The sequence below is a fragment of the Pavona decussata genome, unplaced genomic scaffold (assembly GCF_977016875.1).
Source record: "Pavona decussata unplaced genomic scaffold, jaPavDecu1.1 SCAFFOLD_241, whole genome shotgun sequence".
NCBI lineage: Eukaryota > Metazoa > Cnidaria > Anthozoa > Scleractinia > Agariciidae > Pavona > Pavona decussata.
Window position 1 is genome coordinate 386,651 of NW_028145646.1, and position 16,021 is coordinate 402,671.

Below are 16,021 nucleotides of genomic sequence, written 5' to 3' on the forward strand. Positions count from 1 at the left end.
TGGTGGTGAGTTCAAATGGTGGTCGAGAGCCGCTCGAACCGACAACAAACTTACTTTCTTGTAAAAACTGCTATCTTTCTCCTTACTGAAACGTGAAACTTAGAGACCATTTTTTCATCTCGTTTACTTCCATTCTTTCAAATTCTGTCTTAAATTCGTTTTGTTGGTGAAACCATTCTGTTAACAAAGAAAAAATTTTGTACGAATTTAAATTTGTTGTTTTTATGTTGTAAGCTTAAGGCTGGTTTCCATATGATCGCGGATCGCAGATCGCAATAAGGTCTGCGATCGTCTGCGATCATATGGAAACTACTCCTGCGATCGTCTGCGATCCTGCGATCGTGATCGCAGAAGATACAACCATGTTCTATCTAAAGGCTGGTTTCCATATGATCGCGGATCGCAGATCGCAGATCGCAAGCAATCGCAATTGATCGCAGACGATCGCAGGAGATAGAACATGGTTCTATCTTCTGCGATCGTCTGCGATCACGATCGCAGGATCGCAGACGATCGCAGAAGTAGTTTCCATATGATCGCAGGCGTTCGCAGACCTTATTGCGATCTGCGATCTGCGATCCGCGATCATATGGAAACCAGCCTTTAGATAGAACATGGTTCTATCTTCTGCGATCGTCTGCAATCACGATCGCAGGATCGCAGACGATCGCAGACCTTATTGGGATCTGCGATCCGCGATCATATGGAAACCAGCCTTTACTGGTATCGACACTGACAACATTTCCACTGCAATTTACAAGGGATTTTTATTACAACTAGTAAAACTTTAATATCTTGCCTTCGGAAAGTGTCACCCCGGACTAAGCTGCATCTTAAGTGACTTTCGGAATTACATTTTCTTTCATCGTATTGACTTCTTCCTCAAAACAATCAACAAATCACTAAACGGCCATTTTGAAAATCAGTACTCCGCTATAATCACCTTACGCGAGGTGATTATAGCAGGATATAACACAATCCTCGACCAATGACAATCACCTGAGTAATTATACTTAAGCCCCATACTACTTCCCCTTTAAGTGTACAAGGGAGAAAACGTCAACCATTAGTCAGAAATAAGCTGTCAAATGATTGTACATGACTTCCTTCTAATGCACGTACTATTTTATGGGAACATATATTGTTGTTGGGTTCTTTCACTTTGTTTCCACTGTCGTAAGCTTGCTCTCACAAACACCCATCTTCACATCTTCGTTTGCTCTCATCTCGGATTTCACTGCGTGGGTAAAGGGAAAATCAGCTTACATAAGAAAGAAAAATCTTACTCAGTTTACAGAGTCTCTTACCCGGCCCTTTCCAAAATAAAAACACTAAAAAACGTGAGATCTAATAATATCCCAAGCGCTGTCAATTCCTCTCCGCCCCGCCCCCGAAAAAAGAAAACATGTTTGTTTTATTTATCCTCTGGTATCGATTTGTTTATTCCTTTTTAAGTTCTTGCTAACTATAAATGCACACCGAAATTAACTGTGGTTTCCATTGGAATCTTCATGAATTTCCATCGTTTATTTTTTGAGAATGCTACCAATAAACCTAAGAATTTTGATTTGTTATTGAGGGTTACTCTCAACAGGATATAATCCAATTCAAAGACAACTAATGCAAAACAAGCATAAATTTCAACTTCACCACACAGCATATAATGCACAATCCGTTAGATTTATTTTCTCAACTTCGGCCGTACACCAGTGGCATATGTCATTTAACAACCCTCGATTAAACAACTAAAGCAAAAACTAATACAGCATACAGCAAATATCATGTAACACGGCCGGATACGTAAAAACCAGAAAAAAAACCTTTGGGAAAAACTGGATAAGAAACTCCCCGACCGATACAGTTTCTCTAATCGTCCGGGATCTTAAGGATATTTTCCTAAGCGACTGACTAATTTTTCTAAGCAACAAGCTTAAGGACGGTGCCTACTTTTGTTACTGCACATACGTTCTGCTCATCTCGAGATACTCGGGTTTCCTATGGGTAGTGCTCACTAATACGGGGATATTTTTGCGCGGTTTAAAACTATGCGGAGAAAGCAGAACTTAGCAAGAGCTCTCTTAGGGTAACCGTGCATTTTTCAGAGATAACTAAGCTTCTATTTAGGAAAAACTGCCATACATTGCTTTATATTTTGGCGCTTTTTGGAAATATTGTCGCTCAATTATCTCTGAAAAATGCGTGGTTACCCCCAATTTTCTTTTTGGATTTCAATAGCCCTTCCTAAGATCTGCTTTTCCCGCATAGTCGTAAACCGCACAAAAATACTTCTGTATTAGTAGGTGCCGTCTTTAAAAAGATCGTTACAGAACTAAAACTAACCAACTATCACAACTTACAACAAAATCAGAATGCACCGGTAACTATTGTAAGGCCAAGAATGAAACCACAGGTGACAACATCATAACAGCCCCCACTGGTCCCGTGCCGTGAAATATTAATAGGGACTTTAAGAAACCACAACGGCAACGCCAACGAAAACGTCACTTGAAAATATGAGTGTGCGTTACTTGTACTACTTCGCGATTATTCCAATTCGTTCAACTTGTACAATGCAGCCGAACTATCCAGTAACAGAACCGGTAAAAACGGCGTTCAAGTTGAGACAGATATTAAAAAATTATCGTCATGTGCTCACGTTTCCACAAAACTTTGAATTTGGTTATTTCACGTTGTCGTTTGGCCGAGAAAGGTGGAAAAATGTACCAAAATTTATATCGCACGTGCAGGGCCTTTGTTTTTCTCATCATATCCTATTGTTTTGTGACGTTCTCGTTGCCGTCGCCGTAGTAGCTTCTAAAACTCCCTAATTTCCACCTTATTCGTAACGCTCTTACTCAACGCCAGAAATTACATTTTTGGAGAACGTACCGGGTTGTTGGGAACTCACTGCATTCGCAAATTTTTCCAAATGGCGCTGAGTCTGTTTTGATACAGGAGAAACTCTTGGTCTTACTGTCGCTTGGTGCTCGGCGCGAAACTTTTTGAAGGCTTCTTGTATCTTAAGTGAAATCATCAAAAACAACGTAGACTTCAGAATTGAGTAAATGATTTTATTTTATACATAAAGGGGTCCAAAATCGAAAGTTTCTGTACAATTTTCTACAGAAGATCAATATTGTTTTACAATTCGTTCTGTGTGTATTTTTAATTTATTTCAAGAAAGGAAAAAGTGAAACAAAATTAGCTGGCTCTTTACTTCCTACCTGTTCATCAAAAAGGCAATGAAAGACTGAGAATAGAATCCCCTATGAAAGAAAGCAAAATACATAGACTTCAGCTCATAACTTCTTGCTCAACCAAAAGAAAGAGTATATTGTAACAAAGTGTTTCTACACTGGTCTCTTCACTGGTTTCATTTTGCTCTTCGGAATGTTTTATGCCTTTTTTCCTCTTATTAACTTTGGAGAGATCATTTGTCCACCGTATCTGACTGATTTAATTATTACGAAAGACGTAACTGATTTCGTCGTACCTCGGTATTGGCACATTTTGTTTTTGCCTCCACTACACAACCGAATACACTGACAAGGTAGAAGCATGAGCACATAGGTCAGCCAGGCTTGTATGACATTTTATTGACTCACGCACTTCATGTACAACACTATCATATTACACACCACAGCCTGGCAAGCAAACCCCCAAAAAACAAATATTGGAAAAACTCGGTACCGTGTACCCACAACCTATGCTATGGTACCACTAAAATATTATTTTTATGCTAATACAGATCGTCACAAATTACATTATTTGAAAATGCTTGTTTGAAAAATGCATATAAAAATGCATATGAAACACTGGTCGACCGCGATTTCGTTGGTTCTTTTCTTCTTTCTTTCTTTCTTTCTTTTATTTTGCTTTTTATTCATAATCTTAAGGACATGATTATAACTAAGTTACTTCCGTAATATTTAAACTATCGTACCTGTGTAGAATTCAGTAAAATGTACATGTATGCTACAGCGGTGCGGAACTCGACAAAAAACCCAACAATGTACGAGACTCCCAGCAAAGGAAGAAGGGCCACGAAACTGTGCAAACCTTGTCTGTGAAAAGAAAAACGAAAATGATAATTTGCTAACATACAAAACAAATCTGGACAACAAAGTTGTAAAGCAATGAAAGTCATCTACCCGCCTCGACTAGCTTCAGCTATTTGCGGGTAGGTATATAAACACTTTGTAACTGTCTATTTTTTTTAATAAAGTGTGTGTTGTTGTATCTTACGCTTAACTGTACAAGTACCTTGCAATTTTGATATTCTCTTGATTGTATTTTTGAGACAGTTTCCCAAAGATAACCCGAAAAAGGATGATGAACAGTACGAAGTTCACCTGAAAGATAGGAATAAGAAAATCGAACAAAACAAATGGAACATTTAAACGCCAAAAAAATTAAATCTTTTCCGAAGAAATGACAACCGTCAAGAAAGTAAACAGAAATGAATTGGGCATTCATACCAGAAGAAAGAACAAAACAGGTCCCTTGAAAATCCACAGACTTCCATTAAGCCAACACCTATAGACGGAAATATCGAAAAAATGAATGAACGGCGGTTTTATTCATCACTAATGCTATTTTTTTATTCTGTATCGATCAATCTTGATCCACTTATAATGGGTGATGAACAGCTTCTGATTGTTTATTGTTGTTGGTGTTGTTTTGTAGGTAAGGGCGATGAACAAGCGAACGTAAAGCCAGCGAATAACGATTAATATCTTCATATATTAAGTACCTTGTTCGGTTCACTGTTGAAGTGAAGGTCAATGATCCACACATGATGTCCATTGTCAGAGGTGCTCTCAAATCAAAGGTAGAAGGCCTCACGGCAGCTACACATCCCACAATAACCGCTGGGATCCCTGCGCAAAAGCAATTCGACATGTAAACGTCCTTCCTGTTCATGTATAGCGTACAAAACGATAAGAAGCATTGCTATCTTCTTTCAATGGGAATGATACAATAGCCAGCAACAACATTTCCTCAGTTTTGTAAGCAAATTTCCCAGGTTCTATTGAAGTATCCGTCTAATAAAAGCACAAGAGAAAAATTAACTCCGTCTTAAGCAGTCTGTACAATTAACAGTACATGTAAAAAACCTTACCCCACCCTACAGCCGCGTAAGTCAAGAATCGCTTCTTCGTTGAAAATACGTTGACCAGCTTGAGGTAGAGGTTGATTCCTTCCACTAGCATCCAAGTAAACAACGACGTGTGCAGATAGTATTGTATAACTGCTATAGCGGAGCAGAGAGTCTAAAGGATAAAGAACTACAATATTAAAATACAAAAATATATATATTAAAAAATATTAAAATATAAATAAAATTAAGAGGTTCACGCATTAGAATGGTATTGCACTAAAACCCGGCGTTGTAGGTTGTAAAGGACTAAAGGGCTCCATCTCCACTCCCAGAGCCTTAACCTGTTTACTCGGGTGCCCTGGATTTCGAGTGCAACGCACTGGTAGATTAACGCAGGACTCTCATGATCACTATGACTCCAGATCTTAGAAAAATTTCTTTCTTTACGTTTTTTAAAAAGCCAACAGGGAACATGATGTAATGAAACACTTCTGCCCACTTACAGGTCTTTCCATTCTTTTGGTGAACACTGTTTTATCCAAGACATACACCAGGATTCCGAGGCCCAGCGACAGAAGAAAATTTACATGAACAAAAATTTTTTCTGTCTTTTTTATCCTGCATTAAAGAGCAATTGTTCTACAGTCAATGGAAATAAGCATTAATGGTAAAGAGCTATACAGCTATGCCGCATACATCTTCACATAAAGGTATTTAAGGGGGCGTTACACCTAAATTTGAATGAAATTTGAATAGGTTTTAAGAAGGGATAGAAGAAAGAAAATAATTTTTGGAACACTAACAGACAGTTGATACCCACGCAACCGCACCCCAGGTTGCTAGTGGACTAACTGGTATCCATCTATTAATTATTAACCACAAATTCCAATTTTAAAACTTCACTAATTCTTCAATATTTCTCATTTCCCTTAATTTTACCAATCTTTCTAGAAAAACTACTCCTCTCAAATATACCCAAAAATCAACCAAAAATTCACAAAATACCCCACAACACAGATTCACAACATAATGAGATGATTTTTGGATTCCTTGAAACGCGAACGAGATATTTTCATTAAAGCCATGTCGAGTGGCGGAAAAATGGCGTTCAGGTGTAACGCCCCCTTAAAGGTTAGTGCTACTACATACTTGCAGAGACTTACAAATGAATTACCATTAATTAATTTGGCGAAAAACTACGCTATTCAAAGCAGTAAATCAGTTCCTCGGTCGGAAAAGTGGTGATCTCTATACACCTCACACACAATCTGCCAGTCTCACCTATGACTTTGGTAATTTCTTTATTAAGAACATTATTAACATTCGTGCCAAGATAGAGGGCGTCATTCCAACTACAACCTCATGACATACGCATGAACATGAACCACTGGCATGTAACTCTACTGTTTTTTTTTTCTGTTCAATGCTGCGTTCGATACAGTCGATCTCGACGTTCTATTTAAGCTACTTAGATGTAAGTTTGGTTTCTATGAAGGTGAGCTGCTTTGGTTCCCTCGTACCTGTCGGTTAGAGACATACAAAATCAGATGAGTTCGATCTAGCGTTTGGTGTACAGCAGGGATACTACCTGGGTCCCTTGTCGTTTTTTAAAAATAAGTACTAGTGAGCAGCACACAGCAACGAATCTTGTTAACTTGTTTTATTATCCGACCGGTTTCGTGTGATAACTACACACTTCGTCAGAGATTGAACAAGATAGTTTGGGGAACTTATTTTATACCTAAATTTACAGTACAAATGACGTTCCACTAGGGTGTGAACAGCAAAAACACCCACAGACATACGTGCAGGATGTTACAAAAATCCTGCCGCTAGGTGTGTAATGTATAATTTTGGGGCTCACGGATTTAACGTTACTTCTTATTGGGTGCAATTGTTCACAGACAATTTACTTTTGGCTCTATGTTTTCTCTTACCTCAGCACTGATACTGCAATGAAGTAAACGATTATCGCTACGAGTGAAATGCAGAGAAGCACATTTTCCATTTTCTCCTGAATTTCTTGGTTCCTGAGGTTGTCACTGGTCACAACAAGACTTTTTAAGATGAGGTTTCCACTCTGTCAAAAATAAATAACAACAAAATGCCTAAGGAGTGGAAAGGGAAACAAATTAAGAGAGTAGTGGAAAAATAAAACAACCATGATACCATAGTCCCTTAAACACCTTTGATGCATTTAGAGAACTCAAAGTGCACATGATTCGGTAACTTATTTTCAGTCCGTACTGCATTTATATCGACTTTTTCATTTAAATCCCTCCACATTGTCGCATTCAGTATCTTCAAAATACCTTGTCAAACATCATTTCTTTGCATCCTGCTGCCTTTAAAACTTTCTTTAGTTGTTGATGGGACTAAGTTTAAGGAAACAAAACAGACCAAAAAGAAAGGTTCATAATTATTCATTTCTAACAATGTTTAACCTTGAAAATTTGGTTAAGAGTCTACAGCTGCTAGTTGCCATGAAAAAGAAATACGAGTCTTTTACGGAAATCAAACCCATGTCTTCCCGTAACGCTTGTCAGGTGCTCATGTACTCTAACCACCAAGCTTTACATCATTTATATGTACAGAGTGCAGGACAAGTTTCAAATATAAACTAAACCTGGTAAATAACCAAGCTCGCCATGAAGCTCTAAACAGCGCAATGGATAGATCATACTACCGTTGTTTCAGAACCTTCACGGATTCGATTCGAGTTGAAAAACCACGTTTCTTCCTTGCCTTAAGGTCATGACAAGATGAACAACAAATATTTCTTTATTAATGAATATTTTTAATTTCTGTTTCACGTTCTTAATTCAGTCCATGTTGCCTGGGGATTTACTAAATAGGACGCTTCAGGCATTGCTGAAAATAGCAGTATGCAAGGAAATAAAAATGAAACCAGAAAGAGTTATAAAATACAACGTATTTACAACAGACTACCGCGTTGGTGCCCGCTAGCCAAGACTCATTTTGAGTAACTACGATGCTGCTTGGAAACCACCACACACGATGGAGACCGGAACTGAAAAATGAGACGAAAAAACAATATATTATGTTCCGACAACTAAATGCCTACCTACCTAACTCCCAGCCCATTCCATCCCATCCATCTATTTTATTGCCGTTTTTTGAAGGCGCACTATATAATGAAATACTAATTACGTCGCGTCTTCGTGTGACTAAAAACACGCAAAAATCTGCATAGCATTCTCACCAGTGGTCACATCACAGTATACATAGAGATGAGAAACGTCGACTTAGTGCATGAAAAGGTAAGGATGCGAACCTCGGCGTTAAAATATGAGGGGACGCATAGAGCCACAATTTGAAGTTCCTGGACTCAAAAGGAGATTAAGTTGCGGTTTCTGAAAGTTCTGTGTATCAATGTAAAGGTAGACATTTTATCGTCACTACTATTTAAAGGATGAATTTCCATTTCTGTGTTTTTGAATGAAGCGGGCCCCATATCCAAGCAATTTTTTTTTCTTAGCTGGAGTTCTTGTTCAAAATGGTACAAAAAGGGTAACAAATCTTCCATGTTACCGATTGAGTATTGGATAAAGAGCCAACAATTGCTGGAAATCATAATGACAAAACATTTTATTGTGAGGCACCCTCTCTACACATCTCCCATTCAACATTTTCATTTTGAAGCTAGTTAAATGAGAAAACAATCGACCTTCAGTTGGGGTGGGTAAACCTATGGTGTGGCGAAGAACGTAAAGTGCTTCGAGGTGCTTCGAGACATTCATTCGAGCACTCAGTGTAGCATCCGGAAAGATGAGTAATCCTATGGAAGCCGGTAGAGTTAAAATGTCTAAATGCACTTGCAATATTCAAAGATCTCAACTGAATAAATGACCGAAATATTATTTGTCCTGAGAGGGTTTTCAACACAAATAAGGCACGCAATAGACCAATTTCGATGTATTTTAAATTCGTACTTCTTTGCTTTATTTGCCTTAGCCTCGTAGCCAAGCTAGAATTTTAATATACCGAAATTGGTCTACTCAACGGGTAACGTGGCTTCAGATGTTGGCCTCGCGGATTTTTCAACCCACCTGAGGACCAAATACGGGTATATGGAACAAGATTAACATAGTAGGTTACACTCTACAAACGTTATTCCCCACTCCAGAAACTATTGATGGGGAGACCTGTACGGGTGAGGAATTATGGCATCGTTTGAGTAGACAGATGGAAATTGCACCGACGAATAAGTACATTTTTTCGCATTCAGTTGTGAGGAAACAATGCTCCTTTACATGAAAACTAGTTAAAAAGAGCTACCCCTAACTGAAAATGCCAAAAATGCACTTCGTTGGCGCGATGTCTATCTGTCTACCCAAACGATCCCAGAATCTATTACTCGTACCAGTTGTCAAAGGACGATGTGAAGCACAACTCTTGGTTCGAACTGAAAGGATTTATATACAAAATACTCGCGAAACCTAGTTCTTCACAGAATACAGTTCAACGCATGCAGCGCATGGCAACACCAAATGTCAATCAACATCCTACCAATAACAAGAATCGAAACGGAAATACATACAACTTACAAAATCTAGGGAGTGAGAGGCCCCCCAGTCTTCTAACAGTTTATGGAGTGGAGAATTGGCCTGAAATCTTTATGAATCCTCCCTTGCCTCCTTTTTAATTGGCTCGTACCTTGGCTTGTACGTCATTAACCATATTTAATCCTAAGATGGGTTGCAAATGTAAATAAGAGCTTTTCCTACGTTATCACATTGACGGGAAATGTCCCGTTGGATCGACCTCTTAAAGTATATAAAGTCAACCCTTCGACCGCGGCAGTGCCAACGTGGCTATCCAAGTGGTGTAGTTTATCACTCCCGACTAACATGTGCCAAGATCGCACTTAGAGCAAAATATCTTTGTGACATTTCTAGAGTTTTTAAGATTGTTTGGTTTTTATAAGGTAGTGGTTCTCCCACATACAGGAAATAAAGTATCCCTCGTAGAGTGCTTGCACTCAGAACTTACGCGTTCATAAATGGCGTTCTCTGTTTCAAATAAAGATGAAGGCTGTTATTTTTTCGTCGAATAAACTCTAGCGCTCTTCTGGCCAGGGCCTTTCGCTCATTCACCTGTAGCAATAAAGTAAAACTAAATGGTTTCATAGTTACTGATTCGTCAACTTGCGAACACAAGGTCTAGAAAAATTAACTCAAGCGCTGGAGTGTGCCAGATGTTACACTACCTGACGGCAAACGTGTTAAATAAAGTGGCGAAAATTTTAAGGAACGGAATTTTATTGCTCAAATTGTGGCCTCCCCAAAAATGCTAGCTGGCGTGTTTATGCACTTTTACCGACTTTTTGCCCCGCTGAAAACAAATGGGATTAGTTTTTCTATTTTAGGAAAGTTTCAGATAACCTTTCGATAAAGAAAACGCCATTTTTTTAACAGTTGAATCCAAATTACTGAGGCGAGGTAATGTGCTTCCCAAACAGATTGATGATGATGGTGATGATGAAAACTTTATTTCACTGTCAAGCCTTGTAGCCTGGGACAAACACCCATACTAATTAGGGGATACAACTTAAAACTAACTAATAAAAGTGATAGTAGTAATACTAGTAATACTGTATAAGTGTGTGTAAATGTCAGTTACAAAAGTAAAATCTAAAATCTAGTCTTTAAAATCTACGATTAAATCTAAACTTGTAGTTGAAGAAAAAAAAAAAACATTACGTGGAGCAGAGGGTACAGCCCTTGCAGCCAGTGTACACTATATTGGTAAGATCTTTTGTCCGGATACGGCTTTTGAAAGCTTTGAGTGTCTTGTCACATCTATCAGCCGCGGACAGTTTTCCGCATAGTTTGGGTCCAAAGAACCGCAAAGAGTGCCTATCTTTAGCGACAGTGTTATATCTAAGAATAGAAAAATCTGATTGCCTAAGTTATATCCAGAAGTGTGATCGGTAAAAATATTACAGATGCTGTTTGGACACACAGTCTATGTTTCATCTCATACCTAAGTATATAAATGTCCTGTAAACGCCTATTCAACAAGGTTGGTAGCTTGGCTCTCTCCCCAGTAACTGCGAATAAGTCGCGTGTTTCTCCCTATACACGGCCCTCAAGCCTCTTTCTTGAAATCGCTCAAGTTTACGAGAGTCGCTTGCCCTTCCATTAAAACAAACCACTGGGTGCCCCGTAAAGTGTATCCGTTTCGAGAAATTGAACTCTCTTCCTTCTGTGAAGTTATACTGTTCTGAAGAATTTTATGTAACAGGAAAAATCCTCTCATTAAATACAGCACCCGCCCTAGATAAGAATAATGTTTTCACAGAAAATTCCGATAACTTTATCCAGCATGCGATTAATGTTATTACAAAGAATGCCCACCATATGTCCATTGATAAGAATATAGCATAAACCAAAATATCTGTTACCTTAATGCATTGGAGCTGGTTCAGGTCTCTGAATAAAAGAAACGTCCTTACAACGGTGCCACTAAAATTTAAAGCTGCGCAAGACAATGACAAAATCTGCATGCAATAATTTTAACAACAGCTTCTCGACATGGATTATCGATAAACACAGAAATTTAGGAGGGCTGTTTAGATACTGACTAAGAGGTCCAAATTAATCGCCATTTCATTAAATGTTTGGCAAACGGCAAACTGTTGGAGGTTTTATTAAACATACACCTGTTTGCCGCTGTACTCTTTACCTGCTCAAGAAACGGAAGCTACGCATTTGCGATTTAAAAACAGCTAAATATACTCACTACAGCTACATCATTTTCTTCCACAAAATAACCCTGAAAATCTTTGTTCTAAAAGGGTGGTCTCGACTTTGGTTAGTACGCACTGTCTAGTTTCGTGCGCAGACCCTATAAAATGGTAATGACAGGATAAAACCTCTGGCAAGTTCTGACTTAGACGTCAAATTAAAGCATTTCACTAAAAGTTAAAATGGCCTACGGAAAAATATCCCAGTTTGACAATTTATAAAACATGCAATGACCTGTTTTTGCTGTACTCTTTTCCCGCTCAAGAAACGGAAGCCACGCATTTGTGATTTAAAAACAGCTAATTCTACTCACATCAGCTTCATCATTTTCTTCCACAAAATAACCCTGAAATTTTTTGTTCTAAAAGGGTGGTCTCGGCTTTGGTTAGTACGCATTGTCTAGTTTCGTGCGCAGACTCTATAAAATGGCAAAAACAAAATAAAACCTCTGGCAAGTTCTGACTTAGACGTCAAATTAAAGCATTTCATTAAAAGTTAAAATGGCCTACGGAAAAATATCCCAGTTGGACAATTTATTAAACATGCACCTGTTTTCGTTGTACTCTTTTTCCGCTCAAGAAATGGAAGCCACGCATTTGTTATCTTAAAGGCAGCTTAATGTACTCGCTACAGCTACATTTTTTTCATTCTCGGCTTTGGTTATATTTTTAATAGATATTGTCTAGTTTCGTGGGCAGACCCTATAAAATGTTAAAAACAAAATAAAACCGCTGGCCAAGATCTGAAAAGTTGCAGGACAAGACTTAAAACAGGGCTCTTGAAAAGACATTTACCTTTGAAATTATACTTGATACACAAAAGATATAAAGAAAAAAAAAAGAACCCTTAACGTTCTCCTCTAACACCTTCAAAGTAAGGAAGTAATGTGACAAAATGAAGATACGAGAAGCGCCGGTCGGCATTTTTAGGTATCGTGAAACATGTATATAATGTAATGCGCTTCGAGTGTCACACAAAAAAGTGTCTTCAACAGCTTAACAGTTTTACATCTCGTCACTAGATATAATTCAGTTGATTACGAAATACAAAAAATGCCCGTAAATTGACCACCCGAAAGTATGATAGCCTTTGCATAAGCAAGAACGGTCGCCTTCCCTGTGGTGTAGCTTTTATGGAATTGTTAACATTTCAAAATATAGCATTCACGCACTTTATTAGAAGAGATAAAAGAAATGACTCCGGAGCGAGATTTTAAAAGTTGTAGGTGCTGTGAGTTTGCTAACACAAAAAAGACAAAACGTTGATTTCTTTCCTTTTATCTCAATATCTCTTGTAATGCGATCGAGGAAAGTGGAAGACACATGTTGCATTTAAGCTGTCTGGTCTCTTAATTAAAAAAAAAAAACTCTTAAAACTTCATCCCTAACACTTTACTATTTAAAACTGCCCAAAACAATGTGAATTTGTCGTCTTAAACTGCATCTTGTTGTCCATCCTAATCTGCATGCAATAATCCATCGACAGCATCTCCATATGGGTTCTCTATAAACACAGCAATTTAATACTAGGGCTTGTTACACACTGACTTAGACGTTCAAATGAAACCATTTTATTAAATGTTGAAATGGCCCACGGAAAAATATCCCGGTTGGAGGATTTATTAAACACACACCTGATTTCGCTGTAGTCTTTTTTTCGCTAAAGAAACAGAGGATACACATTTGTAACCTTCAAAAGCAGCTAAATCTATTCGCTTCAGCTGCCACCATTTTTTTTTTTCACAAGATAGCTTCTGTAATACGAAAAACTATCGCTGTAAAGGGATGACTTCCGGTGATATTCTCTGTACGCATTGCCTAGTTTCGTGAGCAGCAAAGAAAGAACCCTCGACAACGTTTCCTAAGATAAAGATGTTGGGAAGTAGTGAAGCGAAAAGAAGATACGAAAGTCCATGGGAACTGATCGCCTAACAAATACGATAGCCTGAGCTTAAGCTAGAGTTTCCACCTTTCCCTTTCGTATAGCTAACCACTTGACTTGCATTTCAAAAATAAAGATGTCAACGTACCTTATTTGGGGATGAAAAATAAATGGCTCTCAAACGGGACAAAGTTGTGGGCTGTTTGTATACTTATACAAATTTCCTTGCACCTTTTACAGCACCCTCGTTTAAGGCAATTTTCCCATGACGCAGACATGTTCTATCGGTATTTTATTGGTCGTTATTTTTACTCCCCGTATGTTAAGTGTTCTTACTACCATTCCAATTTACATGGGTAATGGTTTTGTAAGAACATTATCAAACGATTTGCTTGAAGGAGTAAGAATTGCGTGGAATATAATCTAAACAGGACTGCCTTTCATTCAATTTATTCTAATGAGTAATTTTTCATTGAAGTATTATTGTTTTGTCTCCTTAGACAAAACCTGAACACAAATAAACGGTATAACCTCTCCATTTCTTGTCTAAGGGATTTGGGAAGTCACGTACCAGCAAACGTTTACCAACACACAATATTCCAGAGCTATTTTGAATCCTGCTTACTCCAAAAACATCTCATGGTAGATTATTTTTAACAGGCCCGCTTATTATTTCAGTCAGTTCACAAGGAGGTAGTTTGGTCGGCAATTGGCATTTTTATTTAATGGATTTCGTTTGGGAAGAGTCATGACAGAGTCATTGGCATAGTGAAAAAACAATGAGAAAGTAAAAAGTTTTTGGTTTATAAATACATAGATTGAATTCGTGATCGAGGAAACGAAATACAAAGTTGCTCTGGTACATGGATTTACCTGTGAAAGCAGGTATTTTAGCCAAAAGTATCATTTTGTCTTAGTTTTTACAGAGATTCTAGCTTGGGTAAATGAAACGGCAAAGCGGAAAAGCCTCTTGAAAACAAGGTACTGACGCTTGCACTTGCGATTAACATTTTGACCCGCCATTTGATCCTGTTAGATCTACGTAAAATAGTCTTCTGCGTCCCTCAAATATCCGAGCGATATATCATATCCCGGCCACATATAAGTCAATATCAGCGCGGACCATTTTTGTTGCTAAGTGTAGCGGTTTTATTTTGAATTATTAAGACGATCCGGCATGCAATCTGTTTATAACTAACAGTACAACGAACTCAACCGGGGCCACCCAACATTTATCAGCCAATCACAGGTCACGGTTACAACAAAGGAGTCTGGCTTTGGTGTTTGTAAACCAATCAAAAACAGGAACATTTTAACGTGTCGGTTTTTTCAGTGGCCCCGGTTGAGTTGGTTGTACTGTAATATCGACAAATGTTTTATAAAAAACTTGTGTAGCATATATGAAACTTAGGCCTGGTACCTAACAGCCGCCTGGACGTCGTCATGGCCGGCTCGATTATGCGTCGTAGAGTCCTAGAACAGCTGAACGATGGATGAATCTTAATTTTCTGCTTTCATGCAAAAGCAAATCTTCCACCAAAATTCACTGTACAAGAAAGTTCTGGCGCACCCAAAAGCAAATGAGATTATTACTTTCTTGGAAAGTTGCCATTGAGCCATCACTTCACCCTGTTTTTCCTACTTTGGCTCTGGGGAGTTACGTATTTTATTATATTGCAGGAGTATTTTATATCAACCAAAGTCATCTTGAACTGACTATTTGTCCGAGGCACAGTGACCTGTTTGGAATAAAATGACGATCTCATAAAAAGAAGTAAGGCGTTCCAAACTAAATCGTTCTTTTCCAATTAAGCAAATTCCGCTAAAAAAAAGGGCAAGTTAGCCTGTTAGACAGTAAAAATTCCGGCAGAATACTGGCGATAAATTGTTTTTACAATAACTAAGAAACACACAGTTGAAAACTTGACTACCTTATTATATTTCTAGCGGAAAGTACAGTTTTTTTGACATCTAAAAGGGTATAATTTTTCGCGGATTTCGTTTAGATGTCAACCTGTACATAGAAAACAGCTACGAAACCCTCGGAGTCCTGCACAACATTCAAAGAATACCAAACAAAAGCATTATAAAATGAGGAACGTTTTTTCATTCCGTTGACAGAGTCCTGTTGGTTGTTCTAGCGATCTTCTCAACAAAACGAATTTTCGGCTTCCTAATGACTAGAAATATTATTTGGTGTTAGGTAAATTGCTGATTTTTGGACCCAAAATTTTACGCCTTGATATACTGTTCTCAACCAAACAGAAAT

The 16,021-nt window shown here is 38.1% G+C and overlaps 2 protein-coding genes across 2 annotated transcripts in view; both read right to left on the reverse strand.

The window, feature by feature from the left end:
• LOC146457535 (uncharacterized) overlaps positions 1-13,959 on the reverse strand; it is a 55,457-nt gene extending 41,498 nt beyond the window's left edge. The window contains exon 1 of the mRNA XM_085091867.1: positions 13,901-13,959. The gene's annotated coding sequence lies outside the window, so the exon portion shown is untranslated. The remainder of the gene's footprint in view (positions 1-13,900) is intronic.
• On the reverse strand, positions 727-10,211 carry LOC146457538 (putative adhesion G protein-coupled receptor E4P). Its single transcript, XM_085091845.1, has 13 exons — positions 10,115-10,211; positions 8,051-8,132; positions 7,414-7,476; positions 7,039-7,181; positions 5,605-5,719; positions 5,123-5,273; positions 4,754-4,880; positions 4,479-4,536; positions 4,264-4,352; positions 3,944-4,064; positions 3,225-3,266; positions 2,890-3,019; positions 727-1,237 (listed from the first exon to the last, which is right to left on the reverse strand). Exons 1-13 carry the CDS (start codon positions 10,120-10,122, stop codon positions 1,158-1,160), a joined length of 1,209 nt encoding a protein of 402 aa, XP_084947971.1. The 5' UTR covers positions 10,123-10,211; the 3' UTR covers positions 727-1,157.
• Positions 13,960-16,021: the final 2,062 nt, after the last annotated feature.